Consider the following 16,525-nt stretch of genomic DNA (forward strand, 5'->3'; position numbering starts at 1 on the left):
TACCCTAACCCTTCGAGGAAGATGAATAGTAACTCCAGTGAGTCAAACCCTAACCCTAACTCGCGACCAGAAAGGGGAACAGCTAGCCAGATTCTATTAAGTAGATCTCGGTATGGGTACAAATAGAAAAGAAAAGAAATCAAATCAAAGAGATGAACCGAATCGAACGAATCGAATCGGGAAAAGAAACCCTAACCCTAGATCCAATCGGTTGAATCTGAGAAGAACAAAAGAAAGAACACAAATCAGAAGGGGAAGAAGGGGAAGGGGAGGCCTGCCTCGACCGCTGCTGACACCGCCATAGTGCGGCTCGCCGGCGTACGGGGAGAAGAAGGCCGAGCCGGGGGCAGCTGCTTACTGGGCCCCGGCCAAGGAGGCATCATGGCTAGACCGCTTAACGGCAGCGCGCTCACCCGCTTGGGAGCGCGCACACCGACGACGGCGCCATGGCTGTCGCTCTTCGCTTGCTCATCGCTCGGCCGCGGCTGCTGCGCTGAGGAGAGAGCGGAGCGAGGTGAAGAGAGAGAGAGAGAGAGAGAGAGAGAGAGAGAGAGAGCAACAGTGAATGAATTAGGGTTTCCCCGGGGCCGCCGCGACGTTGGTTTTTATTCCGAGCGAAACGCGCGCGTGGCCGTCGGATGAAAACGAACGCTCCAAATTCACTGGATCGTCGGCCCAGGCGGCCTGGAAGGCACAGCATGCGCGTCAGCGGAGCCAGGGCAAGCCGTTTTCTTGGTCGGGCCGAAGGAACAGGACAGATCTGAGTCATTTTTTGTTTTTTATTTTTCCAGTAAATGTTTATTTCCTGGAAAATAGATAAATGGCTTAAAGAAAATAGAAAAGCGAATTTTCCTGTGGGTAAAATTCACAAAATTGAGATTATTTTTCCGCTACGTATTTAAAGTTGTTATTTTCATTATTAAATTTGAACCAACGGAAGAATTTAATTTTGAAAAATGGATATGTTTTTATCTTATTATAATATTGTTGTTATTCTGACCAACATTGATTAATGGCAATATTATGATGATTTTTGTCACGCATTAATTCTATTTATGCTCAACGGTGATGTAGAATTAGTGTAGATGACAATTGTATGCTTTAATTTTGACCAGCGTTGGAACTAAGGTATGCAATTGTTATTATTATTATGTTTATGTTCTCACTCTATATGAATTGTGTTTTTAGGTGGATACAACTTAATGGATTGTATCAAAGAGATCCCCACTCTCAAAGATGATAACTACACGGAGTGGAAGAAAAAGATTGACCTAGCTTTCGTCTTGGCTGAGGTGGACTAGGTAGTCACCTCACCGTGTCTCACTGAGCCTGTGGCACCGGTGAGGGAGACAAACGAGGTTGATGCCGCTTGGGCAACAAGAGAGGGATTTTGCTTTCCAAAGGATGTCCTATGACCTTGAGCATAGGAAGTGGGTCACTGCCAACAAGAAATGTATGGCTGTGATAAAGAACACGATTGAGTCTGTAATTGTGGGCTCAATCCCAGAGTGTGACACCGTCACCGGGTACCTCGAAAGAATAAAGAGTCAGTTCACTGGCTCTTCAAAGACATATGCTACCCAGCTGATAAAGCAGTTGGTGACATAGAGGTACTCTGAAAATGGTGGCATAAGAGAGCACATACTAAGAATGAGCAATTTGGCATTCAAGCTAAAATCAATGGATCTGGTAAGGAAGAGTTCCTTATCCATCTAATTTTGCTTTCTTGCCACAGGAGTTTGACACTTTTGTTGTCAACTACAATATACAGCCCGATGAGTCGGCCAGGAATGAGTAACGGACTATTATGTTACTTATCTGTTTATTTGTTTGATGTGAAACTAGGATATTTGGACCCAGATAAGAAAGATAAGAGATGATATTCTTGACCTAACATAAATTGTACAAATCTCTATCTCTACTTCTCTTGTTTCACATGCATCACATATTTTTCACTCATCCTTTATCTCCGTGTTCAGAGTTAGAATGCCATATTATGGGACGAATGGAGAACATGTACAGTGCTATAAATATGTGCGGCCCAATTAGGTGCCTGTCGAACATGGTTGGTTGCTCTTCTTCAAATGTTCGATTCTATCACTCGTCCTTCATTCCGCATATACTAATGCTACTATCTTTTTGGCCCCCACGGTATAACGACGGTGGTGGTCACCACCGACGGGATCACTAGAAGGCAGATTTTAACAGCAACGGAGGCCAGGAAACGAGGTGACGCCGTGACGGCACAAGATAAAAGCTTGTATAGTAGCTAGAATTTCACTGGTGCTCCTAGCTCCTCTCCCCACCGAGTCCAAGAATCTGCAGCAGCCGTCTGCCGTCCCTCTCTGACGCCGATCCAGCGCCGCCGTCGTCGTCACCGTCGCCAATGCTTGCTTGGACGATCCAGGGGATAAAGACGGAAGCGCCGTTCTCCGCTACCAGCCTACCAGTACCAGCTCACCCCCGCGCGGCGCTCCCATTCTCCGGCCGTCACGGGACGCAACGTGACAAAGGAAACTGGCCGGCGTTGCGACAAGCCCAGCTCCGGCCTGTCCTGTGGCGACATGCGATCGATCGATCGAGTGCGTGAGAGCCTGAGACTCTGAGCGGGTGGTGGCCAGGCCGGGCTCTTCCGCGCGGCCTTAGCTGCTAGCTAGCTCGTGTCCTGCCGACTGCCGTGCCATTCCGTGCGGTGCCTCCGTCCGCCGTCACCCACGCACACCGCTTTGATATGATGCCGGCCCGTGTGCTCTGACAGCTCCTGAGACTTAAACAACGCTGTCCGTTTCTCCAGCGCCGTGGGCGCAGGGGATAAAAGTCTCGGCGTTCACTCGTGGCCAGTGTTTTGCCGTTGCCATATCCGCGCGCACTGCCGGCTGGCTGCGGCGCGCGCGTGTCGCGGAGAGTGCCGCTAGCTAGCTTAGTGGACTGGACAGGAGACTAGTGGTGGTGGCCAGTGGCCAGTGCCGGCGGCGGGTTGTGTTGGCATGGCGGCGGCGTGGGCTGTGCTTGTGGCGGTGGCGGTGGCGGCAGTGACGACGACGACGGCGATGGCGAAGGAGTGCACCAACATCCCGACGGAGCTGTCGTCGCACACGGTGCGGGCGCGGCTGCAGGCGTCGCCGGGAGCGGGAGCGGCGGAGTGGCGGTGGCGCGAGCTGTTCCACGAGCACCTCAACCCCACCGACGAGGCCGCGTGGATGGACCTCATGCCGCCGCCGAGGCAGGGATCCCTCCGCGCCTCCGCCGCGGGGCACCACCATCAGCACCAGGAGGAGGAGCTCGGCGACTGGGTGATGCTCTACCGGTCGCTCAAGGGCCAGCTGGTGGGCGGCGCCGCCATGCCGGCCTCGGCCTCGGACGCCGCCGCCGGGGCCGGGCCGCCGTTCCTGGAGGAGGTGTCCCTGCACGACGTGCGGCTGGACCCCGACCGAGACGCGGCGTACGGGCGCGCGCAGCGGACGAACCTCGAGTACCTGCTGCTGCTGGACGTGGACCGCCTCGTCTGGAGCTTCCGCTCCCAGGCGGGGCTGCCGGCGCCGGGAGAGCCCTACGGCGGCTGGGAGAAGCCTGACAGCGAGCTCAGGGGCCACTTCGTCGGTACGTACACGTACACGCTCCCTCTGTGCTCGCTCTCTTTCCCAGCCCTGTCCATGCATCGATCGGCGGCCCACGCATGCACATGCAGAGATGCTCCGGCGTCACGTTCCCGGCCGGACACGGCCATTACTGTGCGCCATTACTTGGTGGTGCTCCGGCCGGACGCCAGCAAAGCAGATCATTCATGGATTTTTCCCCTAGTTAGTGTGACTGTGTGAGACACTCTATGGCTATGATGGGTGAAGCTACATGGGAGTGGATGCTGTGTCGCTTTTGTCCAAATAGCACGTACGACAGCGCGATCGACATGGGAGTGGAAAGGCTGGTTATTGTACGTAGCTAGGGTATGCCACTCTCATGTCGTGCCTCGTTGTTGCCACGTGAGCAAGCGAGATGCCCTCGTGAAAATATTGACAACGCCGACACCGGAGTAGAAGAGAGGACGCCTTACAAATGTTTGTGGCTAACCACTCGTTTCATCGTTTAAATTTGGTTGCGCGGCAAGTGTCTTTCCTTTTTTTTTTCCCGCCACAATTATCTTAGGCCAATTTTTCTCAGCCCTCGCCGACGTGTGGTGGTCGTGCAGTAGTAGCAAATATAGGGACCAACAAAAAAAATGTCCCAATTTTTCTTCTCTATATTTTTATGATTATATTTGGAAAATAAGATGCGTAAAGTCTAACAACAAGGAATGGCCCGGGGTTACACCTACTTACATATTATGCTTTTATATCAACGCATGTTTCTTTTACAGCAAACAACATTTTTCAATAACAACTAAAGAAAAGGAAAAAAATTCAAATTAGTCCCCGCAAGTTTCAGCCCATATCAACGCATGTTTCTTTTACAGCAAACAACATTTTTCAATAACAACTAAAGAAAAGAAAAAAGTTCAAATTACTCCCCGCAAGTTTCAGCCCATTTCTTAGTCTACTCGTATAGTAGTTAGCTCTTCAGTATTAGTGCATGGCATATTTGTCTCTCTTACAATTTTTTTTGTAAGCTTTATAGTCCGCTTCTCCTCTCTCTCTCTCTCTCTCCCCCCCCCCCCCCCCCCCCCTACATGATAGTTACTTTATTATACTTGCTCTAAACTAATGTTTAGTTCAATTTACTCTCTCCAACTATTTCAATTGGTCTAGTTTACCTCTTACATGATTTGTTATTTTTTCTCCATCTATAAGTTGATTTTAATATCAATTTTTGTAACGTGATAGATGACATCATAGGTTATGTTAGAAAAATATATCTTATTTTTGCCACTATTTCGATAGTTTAGGAAATTTAATAATAAATAAATACTAGAGATATAATATCATAAAAAATATTGATGATAAATTCATAATGCATTTTTTGACACAAAATATGATCCTCTATCACCTCACAAAATTTTAAACTAAAACATAGAGAAACAAAAAAAGATAAATCTTTTTAAGGTATAAATTGGACCAACTTAAATAGTTGGAGGGAGTAAATTAAACCAAATATTAGTTTAGGGGGTTATCTAGACACATGCCAAACTTGGAGGGAGTAAATGGACTTTTTCCTAAAGAAAACACATAATGACATTAGGAAAATATAAAACGACGTTAATTACACTCTTCTTGATGTATGGTGCCGAACAAATACACTATGGTAATTATACTCTTGTGTTTTGCAAAAGAAAATGTATAATTACACTCCTGTTTTCCTCCGTGGTAGAATTTTCATTGGCACTTCTACTTATAGGGCAGCTCTTTATCATGACTCAATCAATCAAGGAACAAATTAACATTGCGAAACCGAGAGAGGTGCTGGTTTCGCATCTGCATCTCTCTCGTCACAGTCCATGCACGAGTAGTTTAGCCCAGCAAGGTGAGGCAACCGTCGTCGTCGTCGTCGTCGTTGTCGTTGTCGTTGTTTTGAATCAAGCAACCGTTGGTATTTGGATGCAAATTACACATTTGGCACTTTACTGTTTATATATTATTAAACGAGTTTATTTAGAGCACAGATACCAAAGGCCGAATGCGGTAAGAAAGTGATCCTAGCTGGCCTGAAATATACTGAAAACTGGCACGCCCCAAACGGGACCTGACACAGTGAACCCGGTCGTGCACGCAGGTCACTACCTGAGCGCGACGGCCAAGATGTGGGCGAGCACGCACAACGTCACGCTCGCCGGCAAGATGGCGGCAGTGGTGGACGCACTTGACCAGTGCCAGCGCGCCGCCGGCACGGGCTACCTCTCCGCCTTCCCCGCCGAGTTCTTCGACCGCTTCGAGGCCATCAAGCCCGTCTGGGCGCCATACTACACCATCCACAAGGCACGTCGGCGATCACCACCCGACTTTACCTTTGCACACATGCATCGCCGGACGCCGGTCGTGCTGATGAGCAATAGCTCATCTGCTGCGCTTCCTGCAGATCATGCAGGGCCTCCTGGACCAGCACGTGGTGGCCGGCAACGGCAAGGCGCTGGGGATGGTGGTCGCCATGGCCGACTACTTCGCCAGCCGCGTCAGGAACGTCATCAGGAGGTACAGCATCGAGCGCCACTGGACGTCGCTCAACGAGGAGACCGGAGGGATGAACGACGTGCTCTACCAGCTCTACACCATCACGGTATACAGCCTTTCTTTCTTTGGTGTTCATTTCATTCATTCGTTTCCTGAATCCTGAGTGTGTGTGGTAGCTGCTAAATGCTAATAATGCAATTCTCTTGAATATTTGCGCAGCACGATCAGAGGCATCTGGTGCTGGCCCATCTTTTCGACAAGCCATGCTTCCTGGGGTTGCTTGCAGTGCAGGTCTGAAACTCTGAACCCTGACGAACAAAATTCCTTCCTGCCTGGCCCTCTGCGTTTTGCTGATGCATTTCTCACTCCAATTTTGCCTGAATCTTATGTAGTTAATAAACACCATCTACATCCGCTGATTAACACCACAATAGCTTGTTCTAATGTTCTCTCTTGATAGTTTTGGCAGGAAAACATATTTCTGAACCCTAGATGATATTTCCCCATCGTTTTTCCTTTCAGGCCGACAGTCTTTCGAATTTCCATGCCAACACACATATTCCGGTTGTCATTGGCGGGCAGATGAGATATGAAGTTACAGGTGATCCTCTTTACAAGGTAATTCAAATTTTGGTAGGGTAAAATTAATTTCCTCAGGCATGATAATTCCAATTCTAAAAAGATTGTTATTTTTCTTCCTTCCACCCAGTAGTTGGCCTCTTTGATCTGATGCAACTTCTTTGTCAAACTGACCATAGCCTAAATCTTGAACCAGGAAATTGCAACATTCTTCATGGACACAGTGAATTCTTCTCACGCATATGCGACTGGTGGTACATCTGTCAGTGAATTCTGGTAATCCGTCATAGAAGACTGAAGTTCACCTTTTTTTTTTTTTGTCTCAGAAATGCCATGTCTGAAATTCTGAAATGGCTTATGTCAGGTCCGATCCAAAGCGTTTAGCTGAAGCTCTGACCACTGAGACCGAGGAGTCCTGCACAACTTACAACATGCTCAAGGTGGGTATACCTGTTCATGTTCACCAAACTTGTACTACATTTTTCATGGCTAGAGACAAGCAGTTACAATTTGCACAACAAAGCTTGCAGGTCTCACGCCATCTATTCAGATGGACGAAGGAGATCGCGTACGCGGACTACTACGAACGTGCGCTGATCAACGGCGTGCTGAGCATCCAGAGAGGCAGAGATCCTGGAGTGATGATCTACATGCTGCCCCAGGGCCCTGGGAGATCAAAGGCAAAGAGCTACCATGGTTGGGGAACTCAGTATGAATCATTCTGGTGCTGCTATGGCACTGGTATGTCAAAATTCCAAACTTTGAGGATTCCATTTGGTTCTGAACTGTATCAGGTTCTGAACTGTGTGTTTTGTGTTTGCAGGTATAGAATCCTTCTCCAAGCTGGGGGATTCCATTTACTTTGAGGAGAAAGGTGAAACACCGGCGCTATATATTATTCAGTTCATACCGAGCACGTTCAATTGGAGAACTGCAGGTCTTACTGTCACACAGCAACTGATGCCCCTCAGCTCATCGGATCAGTATCTTCAGGTCTCATTCTCCATATCTGCAAAGGTAAAATTTGCATGACATGAAACTTTGAAGGTCCTTCCAAGAATCAGCATTTAGTCAGTTTGTTTACTGCCTGTAGACAGACGGTCAGTTTGCGACATTGAACGTGAGAATACCATCATGGACATCTTTGAATGGTGCAAAGGCAACATTGAATGACAAGGATCTGGAATTAGCATCTCCAGGTAAGCTCATCAGCACGGCAGAAACAGAAGGAGAAAATTGAAGGGGGGGGGGGGGGGGGGGGGGGGGGGGGGGGGGGGGGGGGGGGGGGGGGGGGGGGGGAAAGAATCCACAAAAAGTTTGATGAATATGATTACAGGGATGATTGTTCTAACAAAATCTTGATTTCTGCTAGGGACTTTCCTCACTGTCAGCAAGCAGTGGGGTAGTGGTGATCGGTTGTCACTCCAATTACCTATCCACTTAAGGACTGAAGCAATAAAAGGTCTGAAATTTCGAGTTCTGTTGATGATTAAATATTGTGAGTTAATTTTTCAAATGATGCACTCATTACAGGATAATTACTTACTTTTCACTTTTAATTTTCACTCTTAAGCATTGAAATCCCTATTAATTCTATGACAATTGACAACACTGAATTGAAGTGTGCATCTATACAAGCAGTCCTGTAACTGAGTAGTGTAACTGAAACCTTCAGATGATCGGCCGGAGTACGCATCTATACAAGCAGTCCTGTTCGGGCCGTTCCTCCTCGCCGGCCTCACCACCGGAGATTGGGACGCCAAGACCGGCGCCGCCACCGCCGCGGCCACCGACTGGATCACCCCCGTCCCTCCGGAGTCCAACTCCCAGCTGGTGACGCTCGCGCAAGAGTCCGACGGCAAGGCCTTCGTCCTCTCCGCCGTGAACGGCTCCCTGACGATGCAGCAGCGGCCCAAAGACAGCGGCGGCACCGACGCCGCCGTCCACGCGACGTTCAGACTCGTCCCGCAGTCCGGCGCCGGCACGAACTCGACGGCCGCCGCGACGCTCGAGCCGTTGGACATGCCGGGGATGGTGGGCACGGACAAGCTCACGGTGTCCGTGGAGAAGAGCTCGGGCGCTCCGTTCAACGTCGTGGCAGGGCTCGACGGCGTGCCCGGCTCGGTGTCCCTCGAGCTCGTGTCCAGGCCCGGGTGCTTCTTGGTAGCCGGCGACAGCGGCGAGAAGGTCCAGGTGGGCTGTACCGGTGGTGGTGTCCAGAAGCACGGCGACTGGTTCCGGCGGGCGGCGAGCTTCGCGCGGGCCGAGCCTCTGCGACGGTACCACCCGATGAGCTTCGCCGCCAGGGGGGTGAGGAGGAACTTCCTCCTTGAGCCATTGTTCACCTTGAGGGACGAGTTCTACACCATCTACTTCAACCTTGTAGCGTGACAGGAGATGACGATGAGACCTGCAGGTCGAGGTTGATGCTGCTGCTGCCTCTAATAACCACGAAAAAAAATGTTGGATTGGAGATGGAGTGGCGGACAATAATGTTTAGAGATAAGAAAATGATTTGGTTTCACCGAACGAAACGATCCGTGCCCACCCTCATCAACTACAACCATAGCACTATCTCGCCTATCTTCTACGGAGTACACTACAGATCTTGCCACATTGCTATCACTCCCGTGTAAACTGAGGTGGCAGCTTCGAAGTGCAACATGACTCCAGGTACCGGACTCCTTGAATTTGAATTCAAACAGCCGAGTTGTTGCGGCGCCTCTCTCTGCTTCCAACTTTTTCATCATGTTGCCATAATTCTAAGCATCTCTTGCGTCCTTCTACATTGCTGCCTCAAAACACAGCTTATTTCTCGGTTCCATAATGTAGCAGAACTATACATATTTACTACATCATCATGCTTTTCGTTAAATAAAGCCCACCATTTAGCCACGGATTCAAGTCAGTCCAAGTGTGTTTATCAGTAATATCATAAATAACTTGCTAAGTTAACTTTGCCCCACAACAATCAAAGAAAAGATGGTCAGCATTCTATTATTCATGTCAGGTCACTAGTGCAATTGAATTACAGAAACTCTGCGCGCTTTTTTTTTTTTTGAAGAGTTTGTGACATGATGGTGACCGCTGCACTGAAACTCTTGCGTTTACCAAGGTCCATGCATGGTTATAAACGATCTATTCAACTCTTTTGATATGCTTGACTTGAAACCACTTCAATGGAACCACTTACCATCATCATCTTGACTAAGAATCAGTGGCTTTTGCATCTACATGATCTCGCTTTAACTCCATCAAGATGAATGCTTTGGACCCCATTAATAGTAGGGGCAAATGAAAAACAAAGCCCTAACACGTACTAAAACGAATGTCTCCACATACACAGCCTACATTCACTCTATAGTGTCCTTAGTCTTCATAAATATCATTTGCGCCATACACCAAACATCAACCAAATTTTTGGGGCCAAGACACTTATGATTATTTACTTTGTGACTAAGTCAAATGTGTGTCCCATTGTAAGACACAGGTAAGTCACAACACTTGTGTTCAGTGGCGGAGTGTGAAGCCTAATATAGGGGGCCATTTGTCAAATCCGAGACAATATATAGAGAAGTTCCATAGAAATAAGTTTTGGTTCTAAACTACATGGTCTATGAAGTAGAGCCGAATGAGGGTGGGGGTGGGGGCGCCGCTGCCCGCCGGCCGGGGCCGATGATGAGTCGGCGAGTCAACTGGGAAGGCCGTCGCGAGGCATCGACAGCTCCGGCCTCTGCCTTCCGGCTCGTCGCCTTATCGTCGTCTGTGAGCCTCCACCGGCCGTCCTGGGCACTCGGTGGACGTGGATTATTTTCTTCCCCTTTTGCTTTGCATGTTGAGCAATGTCAGGTCCCAGGTGCCACCAGTCATGTGGCTCCTGCGTGCATAATGGGGTGGCTTGCATGTGGCCGGTGGCCCATCGCCTATGCCTTGTGGGCTGAATTAGCTAGCCTAGCCATCCAGACTTGCACAACAACACAAATACGCTGCACAACATCATATATCTTCATTTCTTTTTTGCATGGCAAGGGGGGGGGGGCGGAGCCCTCTATGGCCATAACGTGGCTTCGCCGGTGCTTGTGTTTAGCAATCACAAAAAACCCCAAATCACCAAATCGGACCCTATATGTGTTCAATTATCCCACTTAGGACAAACACGTTGGGTGCACGTGTGGGCACATGAAGAAGAAGCTTCGGTGGTGGCGCCGTCATGCTAACCAGATCCAGCGATGGCAGTGAACAAGGCGGGAGGCGATCCCGTTGCCAAATCTGAGGTGAAGTCGCAAGTGAGCTAAAATGGTGGGTTGGTGGTGGCTTGCGTGTGGTGATGGCTGTTCGGTGCAGGTAAGGGACGACCGAACGATGATGGCGAGGCAACGCTGATGGAGTGATGAACGAGCTTGACTCGGTGGTTGAAAGGTCCTAATATGGCTAGAGGGGGGGTGAATAGCCTATTTAAAAATCTACAAATCAACTAGAGCAATTTGATTAGTATGACAAATAGCGTAATGCAAACTTGCTCTAGCTCTACAAGGGTTGCAAGCCACCTATCCAACAATTCTAGTTGCAATGAATACTTAGGCACACAAACTTGCTATGTAATTACTCACTAAGAGCTCTCAACCTTGCAACTCTAAAGAGCTCAACTAGATGAATGTAAATAATAAAGCAAGCTCTCAATTCTAATTACACTAAAGAGCTTGTATCAACTAGTTTGCAAGAATGTAAATGAGTGAGTAGAGTGATTATACCGACGTGTAGGGGATGAACCAATCACAAGATGAATATATAGCCAATCACCGGGAGAATGCCAAAGAAGAGAGATAATCGATTTTCTCCCGAGGTTCACGTGCTTGCCAACACGCTACGTCCCCGTTGTGTCGACCAACACTTGGTGGTTCGGCGGCTAAGAGGTGTTTCACAAACCTCGTCCACACGATTGGACACCGCAAGAACCGACCCACAAGTGAGGTAACTCAATGACACGAGCAATTTACTAGAGTTACCTTTCGGCACTCTGCCGGGGAAGGTACAACTCCCCTTACAATCACCGGAGACGGCCACGAACAATCACCAACTCGTGCCGATCCTCCACCGCTGCTCCAACCGTCTAGGTGGTGGCAACCACCAAGAGAAACAAGCGAAATCCGCAGCGTAACACGAATACCAAGTGCCTCTAGATGCAATCACTCAAGCAATGCACTTGGATTCTCTCCCAATCTCACAATGATGATGGATCAATGATGGAGATGAGTGGGAGGGCTTTGGCTAAGCTCACAAGGATGCTATGTCAATGAAAATGTGCTAGCGTTCTCCTTTGAGCCGGCCATGAGGCTATAAATAGAGCCCCCATCAAATAGAGCCGTTATACCCCTTTACTGGGCAAAACGCGCTCTGACCGGACGCTCCGGTCATACTGACCGGACGCTGGCCCTCAGCGTCCGGTCGCCCGATGGACGCCACGCGTCACCGGCTTCAAACGCTGTTCGTCAGATTTCAACGGCTACGAAGCTGACCGGACGCTCCGGTAAAACTGACCGGACGCTGAAGCCCCAGCGTCCGGTCGTTTCCAGTAAGCTCCCCGAGGTATGTTTTTTCGACCGGACGCGTCCGGTCCACCTTGACCGGACGCAGACCAGCGTCCGGTGCTCAACCCTAGTGACTGTGCCGTCTGACAGCTCGACCGGACGTAGCCCTTCAGCATCCGGTCGCTGAGTGACCCAGCGTCCGGTCAGTAGACCGACGCCAGCATCATTTCGACCAACTCCATTTCAACTCTAACTACTTCACCCTTACTCAAATGTGCCAACCACCAAGAATTTTGCATCCGGCGCAATAGAAAATAGACATTTCATTTTCTCAAAAGCGCCGAATCCCGCCTCGCAAGCTCGGCGGGAGGGAGAGAGGGACCCAAACCCCTCTCAACCCTGCAAACACCTTGTGCACATGTGTTAGCATATTTTCACAAATATTATCAAGGGTGTTAGCACTCCACTAGATCCTAAATGCATATGCAATGAGTTAGAGCATCTAGTGGCACTTTGATAACCGCATTCCGATACGAGTTTCACTCCTCTTAATAGTACGGCTATCTATCCTAAATGTGATCACACTCACTAAGTGTCTTGATCACTAAAACAAAATGGCTCCTACATTTTATACCTTTGCCTTGAGCCTTTTGTTTTTCTCTTTCTTCTTTTCCAAGTTCAAACATTTGATCATCACCATGCTATCACCATTGTCATGATCTTCGTCATTGCTTCATCACTTGGAGTAGTGCTACCTATCTCATAATCATCTTGATAAACTAGGTTAGCACTTAGGGTTTCATCAATTAACCAAAACCAAACTAGAGCTTTCAGTGGTGCCGTCGAGGTGTGGGTCCGCTATTATGGAGAAGAGAAAAGCGAAGAAAGAGAGGTGCAGCAGTAGCAATGGTGGTTGCAGAGGGTGAGGGAGGCGTGGAGCCAAGGGTGTTCACTGTTGAGAGTGGAGGGCACTTGTTGATCTTAGGATGGGATCACTATATATGAGGTAAGTAAGAAGAAGGAAAGGAAGAAGAAAGAGACTAACAAGTGGGCCTCATAGGTCAAGTGTCTAGTCCCACTCTTTAGCATCCCTGTCATTAAACACAAAATAGGGACAATCCAATTCCTTCAATCAAATAGGAGACTGAATCATCACAATCCAAAAACCAGGATAGGACAATGTAAAGTAATCTGTTGCTCTCCCATCTATGAACGCGCGGCAGGGGCAGGCGCCGAAAAGGCTCCCTGCTGCTGCATTGTAGCCGCGGCAGGGGCAGGCATCGAAAGGCTCCCATGCCACACTATAGCCACAGCAGGGGCAAGCGCTAAAGTCAGCCCTGCTGTCACATCTAGTCACTGTAGCAGCATGACAGTCTGGTATATCTGTGTACTAGGATTAGATAGGTAGAGTTGTATATATAGCTTCCCAATGCAACTCAGTAAAGTGAGTGAGTTCAGTTTTACCATCTCCTCTGTAGAGCTCTGGCCAACACTGGTGCTTGTGCTGTGTGTGCGCGCTATGTTCTCCCTCCATCTTCTACCTCTAGCCATAGTGTGTGTGGTCAGCAACGACGGTGAGCGGTCGGCTCACCCGTGCAGAAGATCTCGGGACCAACAAGTGGTATTAGAGTTGTACAAGCGTCGTCACCAGACTAACCGCTGGCGATAACGGACGGTTCGGAGATGGGCTATAGCAGCAGTGCTGTTGTGGCTTCCTAGCCATGATAGGAGGTCATCATGCGCATGGTATGGGAGGTTAGCGGCACCAGTTGGCCGACACTAACTCGCACCAACTATGGCGAGTGGGCGGTGACTATGAAGGTCAAGCTCAGAGCCCGACGACTCTAGAATGCCATTGACAAGGGCACCAACAATGAAGAAGATGATATGTCAGCGTTGGAGGCTATCCTCGCTGCTGTGTCAGCGGAGTATAGGGAGCCATTGGGGGCGAAGAACTCTGCTAAGGAGGTGCGGGAGGCCATTGCAGCAATGCCCATTGGCTCTAACCGCGCAAAGAAGGCGACGGCCCAGCTGCTGAAGCAGGAGTACGCCAACCTCAAGTTCAAGGATGGTGAGTCGGTGAAGGACTTCTCCCTCCGCCTGCAGTCGCTCATCAGCAAGCTGAGGAGCCATGGCATCACCATCAATGAAGAAGAGGCGGTCTCCAAGTACCTCCACTCCATGCCAGTGAAGTACATCCAGATCGTTCTCTCCATAGAGACGATATTGCACTTGTCCACCCTCAACATTGAGGATGTGATAGGCCATCTGCGAGCAATGGACGAGCGCAAAGAGCAGGCCACATCAACAATGGACAGTGGCAAGTTGTTGCTGATAGAGGAGGAGTGGGCTGCCTGGATGAAGGAGAAGAAGTTCGAGGAAGCCTTCTCCAGCCACGGTGGCAATGGCAAGCACCATGGCAAGCCTTCTTTGGAGAAGAAGAAGAAGGTCGACCCCAACACCTACCGGCGCTACGGGAAGACGGGCCATTGAGCAAAGAAGTGCCTAAATCACAAGAAGAAGAAGAAGGCTAAGGCTCATTTAGCGTAGGCTGATGAGGATGATGAGGCCACTCTCCTGATGATGATGTTCTGTGCACTGCACGATGTTGAGGCCAAGGAGAAGGAAGAGGTGATGGCGATAGAAGGGCACGGCAAGGCTCTGAAGGTTGTTAACCTCGATGGACCGCGCGCCCAAGTCCACCTCGGACGTGTGGCCGGTGAGCAGGAGCAGTGGTGGTACCTGGACTTCGACGCCAGCAACCACATGATAGGCACCAAGGAAGCCTTCTCCGAGCTCGACGGCAGCATGACCGGCACGGTGAAGTCTGGTGATGGCTCAAGGGTGGCGATCCGAGAGCGCGACACCATCATCTTCAGGTGCCAGAACGGTGAGCACCACGCGTTGACGAATGTGTACTACATCCCACAGCTGTGTTCAAGCATCGTCAGCATCGGATAGCTGGACCAGCGTGGATGCGAGGTACTGATTGAGAGCAGGATCCTAAAGATTTGGGGTCAAGAGCGGCTTGGTGAGGACGTCCATGAGTTGCCGACCAGTTTCAACGAACTCGATGACAATCTTCGTGAGGGCGACGGTAGTCCCTAAGGAAGTGGAACTTGATGTCGATGTGCTTGCTCCGGTCGTGGAGAACCGGATTCTTCACGAGGGTGACGGTGGGCTGGTTGTCCACCATCAGTGCTGGTGGGTGAGCTTCCACACCGGTCAGCTCGTCCAGCAGCCGGCGCAGCCATATAGCTTGGCACGCCACTATGGCTGCCGCCACGTACTCTGCCTTGCACGTGGACAGCGCCACCACCTTCTGTTTCAGCGACAACCATGAGACTGGAGCCGATCTAAGGAAGACGAGCATGCTAGAGGTGCTCCATCGTCCGTCGATGTCCCCCGCCATGTCTGCATCGCTGAACACAGTGAGCTGTAGCCCATTTCCGCCGATCTTGGGAAAGATGATCCCCTGATCCACCGTCCCCTTGATGTAGCGCAGCAGCCGCTTCACCGTGGCCCAGTGATCTTCTCGAGGATCCTCCATGAAGTGGCTAATGTAGCCCACTGTGAAGGAAATGTCCAGCCTCGTATGGACTAGGTAGCGTAGACCGCCGACGATGCTCCGGTAGAGTGTTGCATCTACCCTCGCCGCGGTACTAGACTTCGTCAGCTTTAGCCGCTCCTCTATAAGAGTCACGCATGGCTTGCACTCAGCCATACCGCTCTGCTTCAACAGCTTCGAGGCGTATGCGCTCTGACCGAGCGTGAGCGTCTCCTTCCCTTGTCTCACCTGATGCCGAGGTAGTAGGAGAGCACCTCGAGATCACTCATTCAAAAACGAGCCACCATCTCATGCTTGAAGCTGTCGATGTCCTCCGCACGCGCGCCGTTGACGATCAAGTCGTCCACATACACGCCGACGATGAGCTCCTCCTTCCCCCGTCGTCGCGTGTAGACGCAGAGTACGTGGCGGCGGCCACTGCGTCGTGCCAAGCTGTGTGGCTGCGCCAGCTGCTGGACGAGCTAACCGGTGTGGAAGCTCACCCACCAGCACTGATGGTGGACAACCAGCCCGCCATCGCCCTCGTAAAGAATTCGGTTCTCCACGACCGAAGCAAGCACATCGACATCAAAGTTCCACTTCCTCAGAAACTGTGTCGATGGAGGACAGACCGTCATCGAGTTCGTCGAAACTGGTCGGCAACTCGCGAACGTCCTCACCAAGCCACTCGGCCGTCTTCGGTTCACGGAGCTGAAGAAGATCGGCATGGTGGAGGTTCTAGAGTTAGCAGCAGGATTAGGGAAAGAATTATA

The 16,525-nt window shown here is 50.2% G+C and overlaps 2 protein-coding genes across 2 annotated transcripts; one reads left to right on the forward strand and one right to left on the reverse strand.

Annotated features, from left to right (window-relative positions):
• The first annotated feature begins 2,804 nt into the window (after positions 1-2,804).
• On the forward strand, positions 2,805-9,506 carry LOC136521278 (uncharacterized). The gene is made up of 12 exons (XM_066514986.1): positions 2,805-3,600; positions 5,704-5,906; positions 6,007-6,204; positions 6,318-6,389; positions 6,621-6,716; positions 6,874-6,953; positions 7,042-7,117; positions 7,208-7,418; positions 7,501-7,694; positions 7,771-7,876; positions 8,050-8,139; positions 8,353-9,506. Exons 1-12 carry the CDS (start codon positions 2,988-2,990, stop codon positions 9,066-9,068), a joined length of 2,655 nt encoding a protein of 884 aa, XP_066371083.1. The 5' UTR covers positions 2,805-2,987; the 3' UTR covers positions 9,069-9,506.
• Positions 9,507-15,208: 5,702 nt separating this feature from the next.
• Positions 15,209-15,929, reverse strand: LOC136524208 (secreted RxLR effector protein 161-like). Its single transcript, XM_066517659.1, has 2 exons — positions 15,428-15,929; positions 15,209-15,309 (listed from the first exon to the last, which is right to left on the reverse strand). Exons 1-2 carry the CDS (start codon positions 15,927-15,929, stop codon positions 15,209-15,211), a joined length of 603 nt encoding a protein of 200 aa, XP_066373756.1.
• Between the last annotated feature and the right edge of the window lie 596 nt (positions 15,930-16,525).

Source organism: Miscanthus floridulus, chromosome 18 (assembly GCF_019320115.1).
Source record: "Miscanthus floridulus cultivar M001 chromosome 18, ASM1932011v1, whole genome shotgun sequence".
Taxonomy (NCBI): Eukaryota; Viridiplantae; Streptophyta; class Magnoliopsida; order Poales; family Poaceae; genus Miscanthus; species Miscanthus floridulus.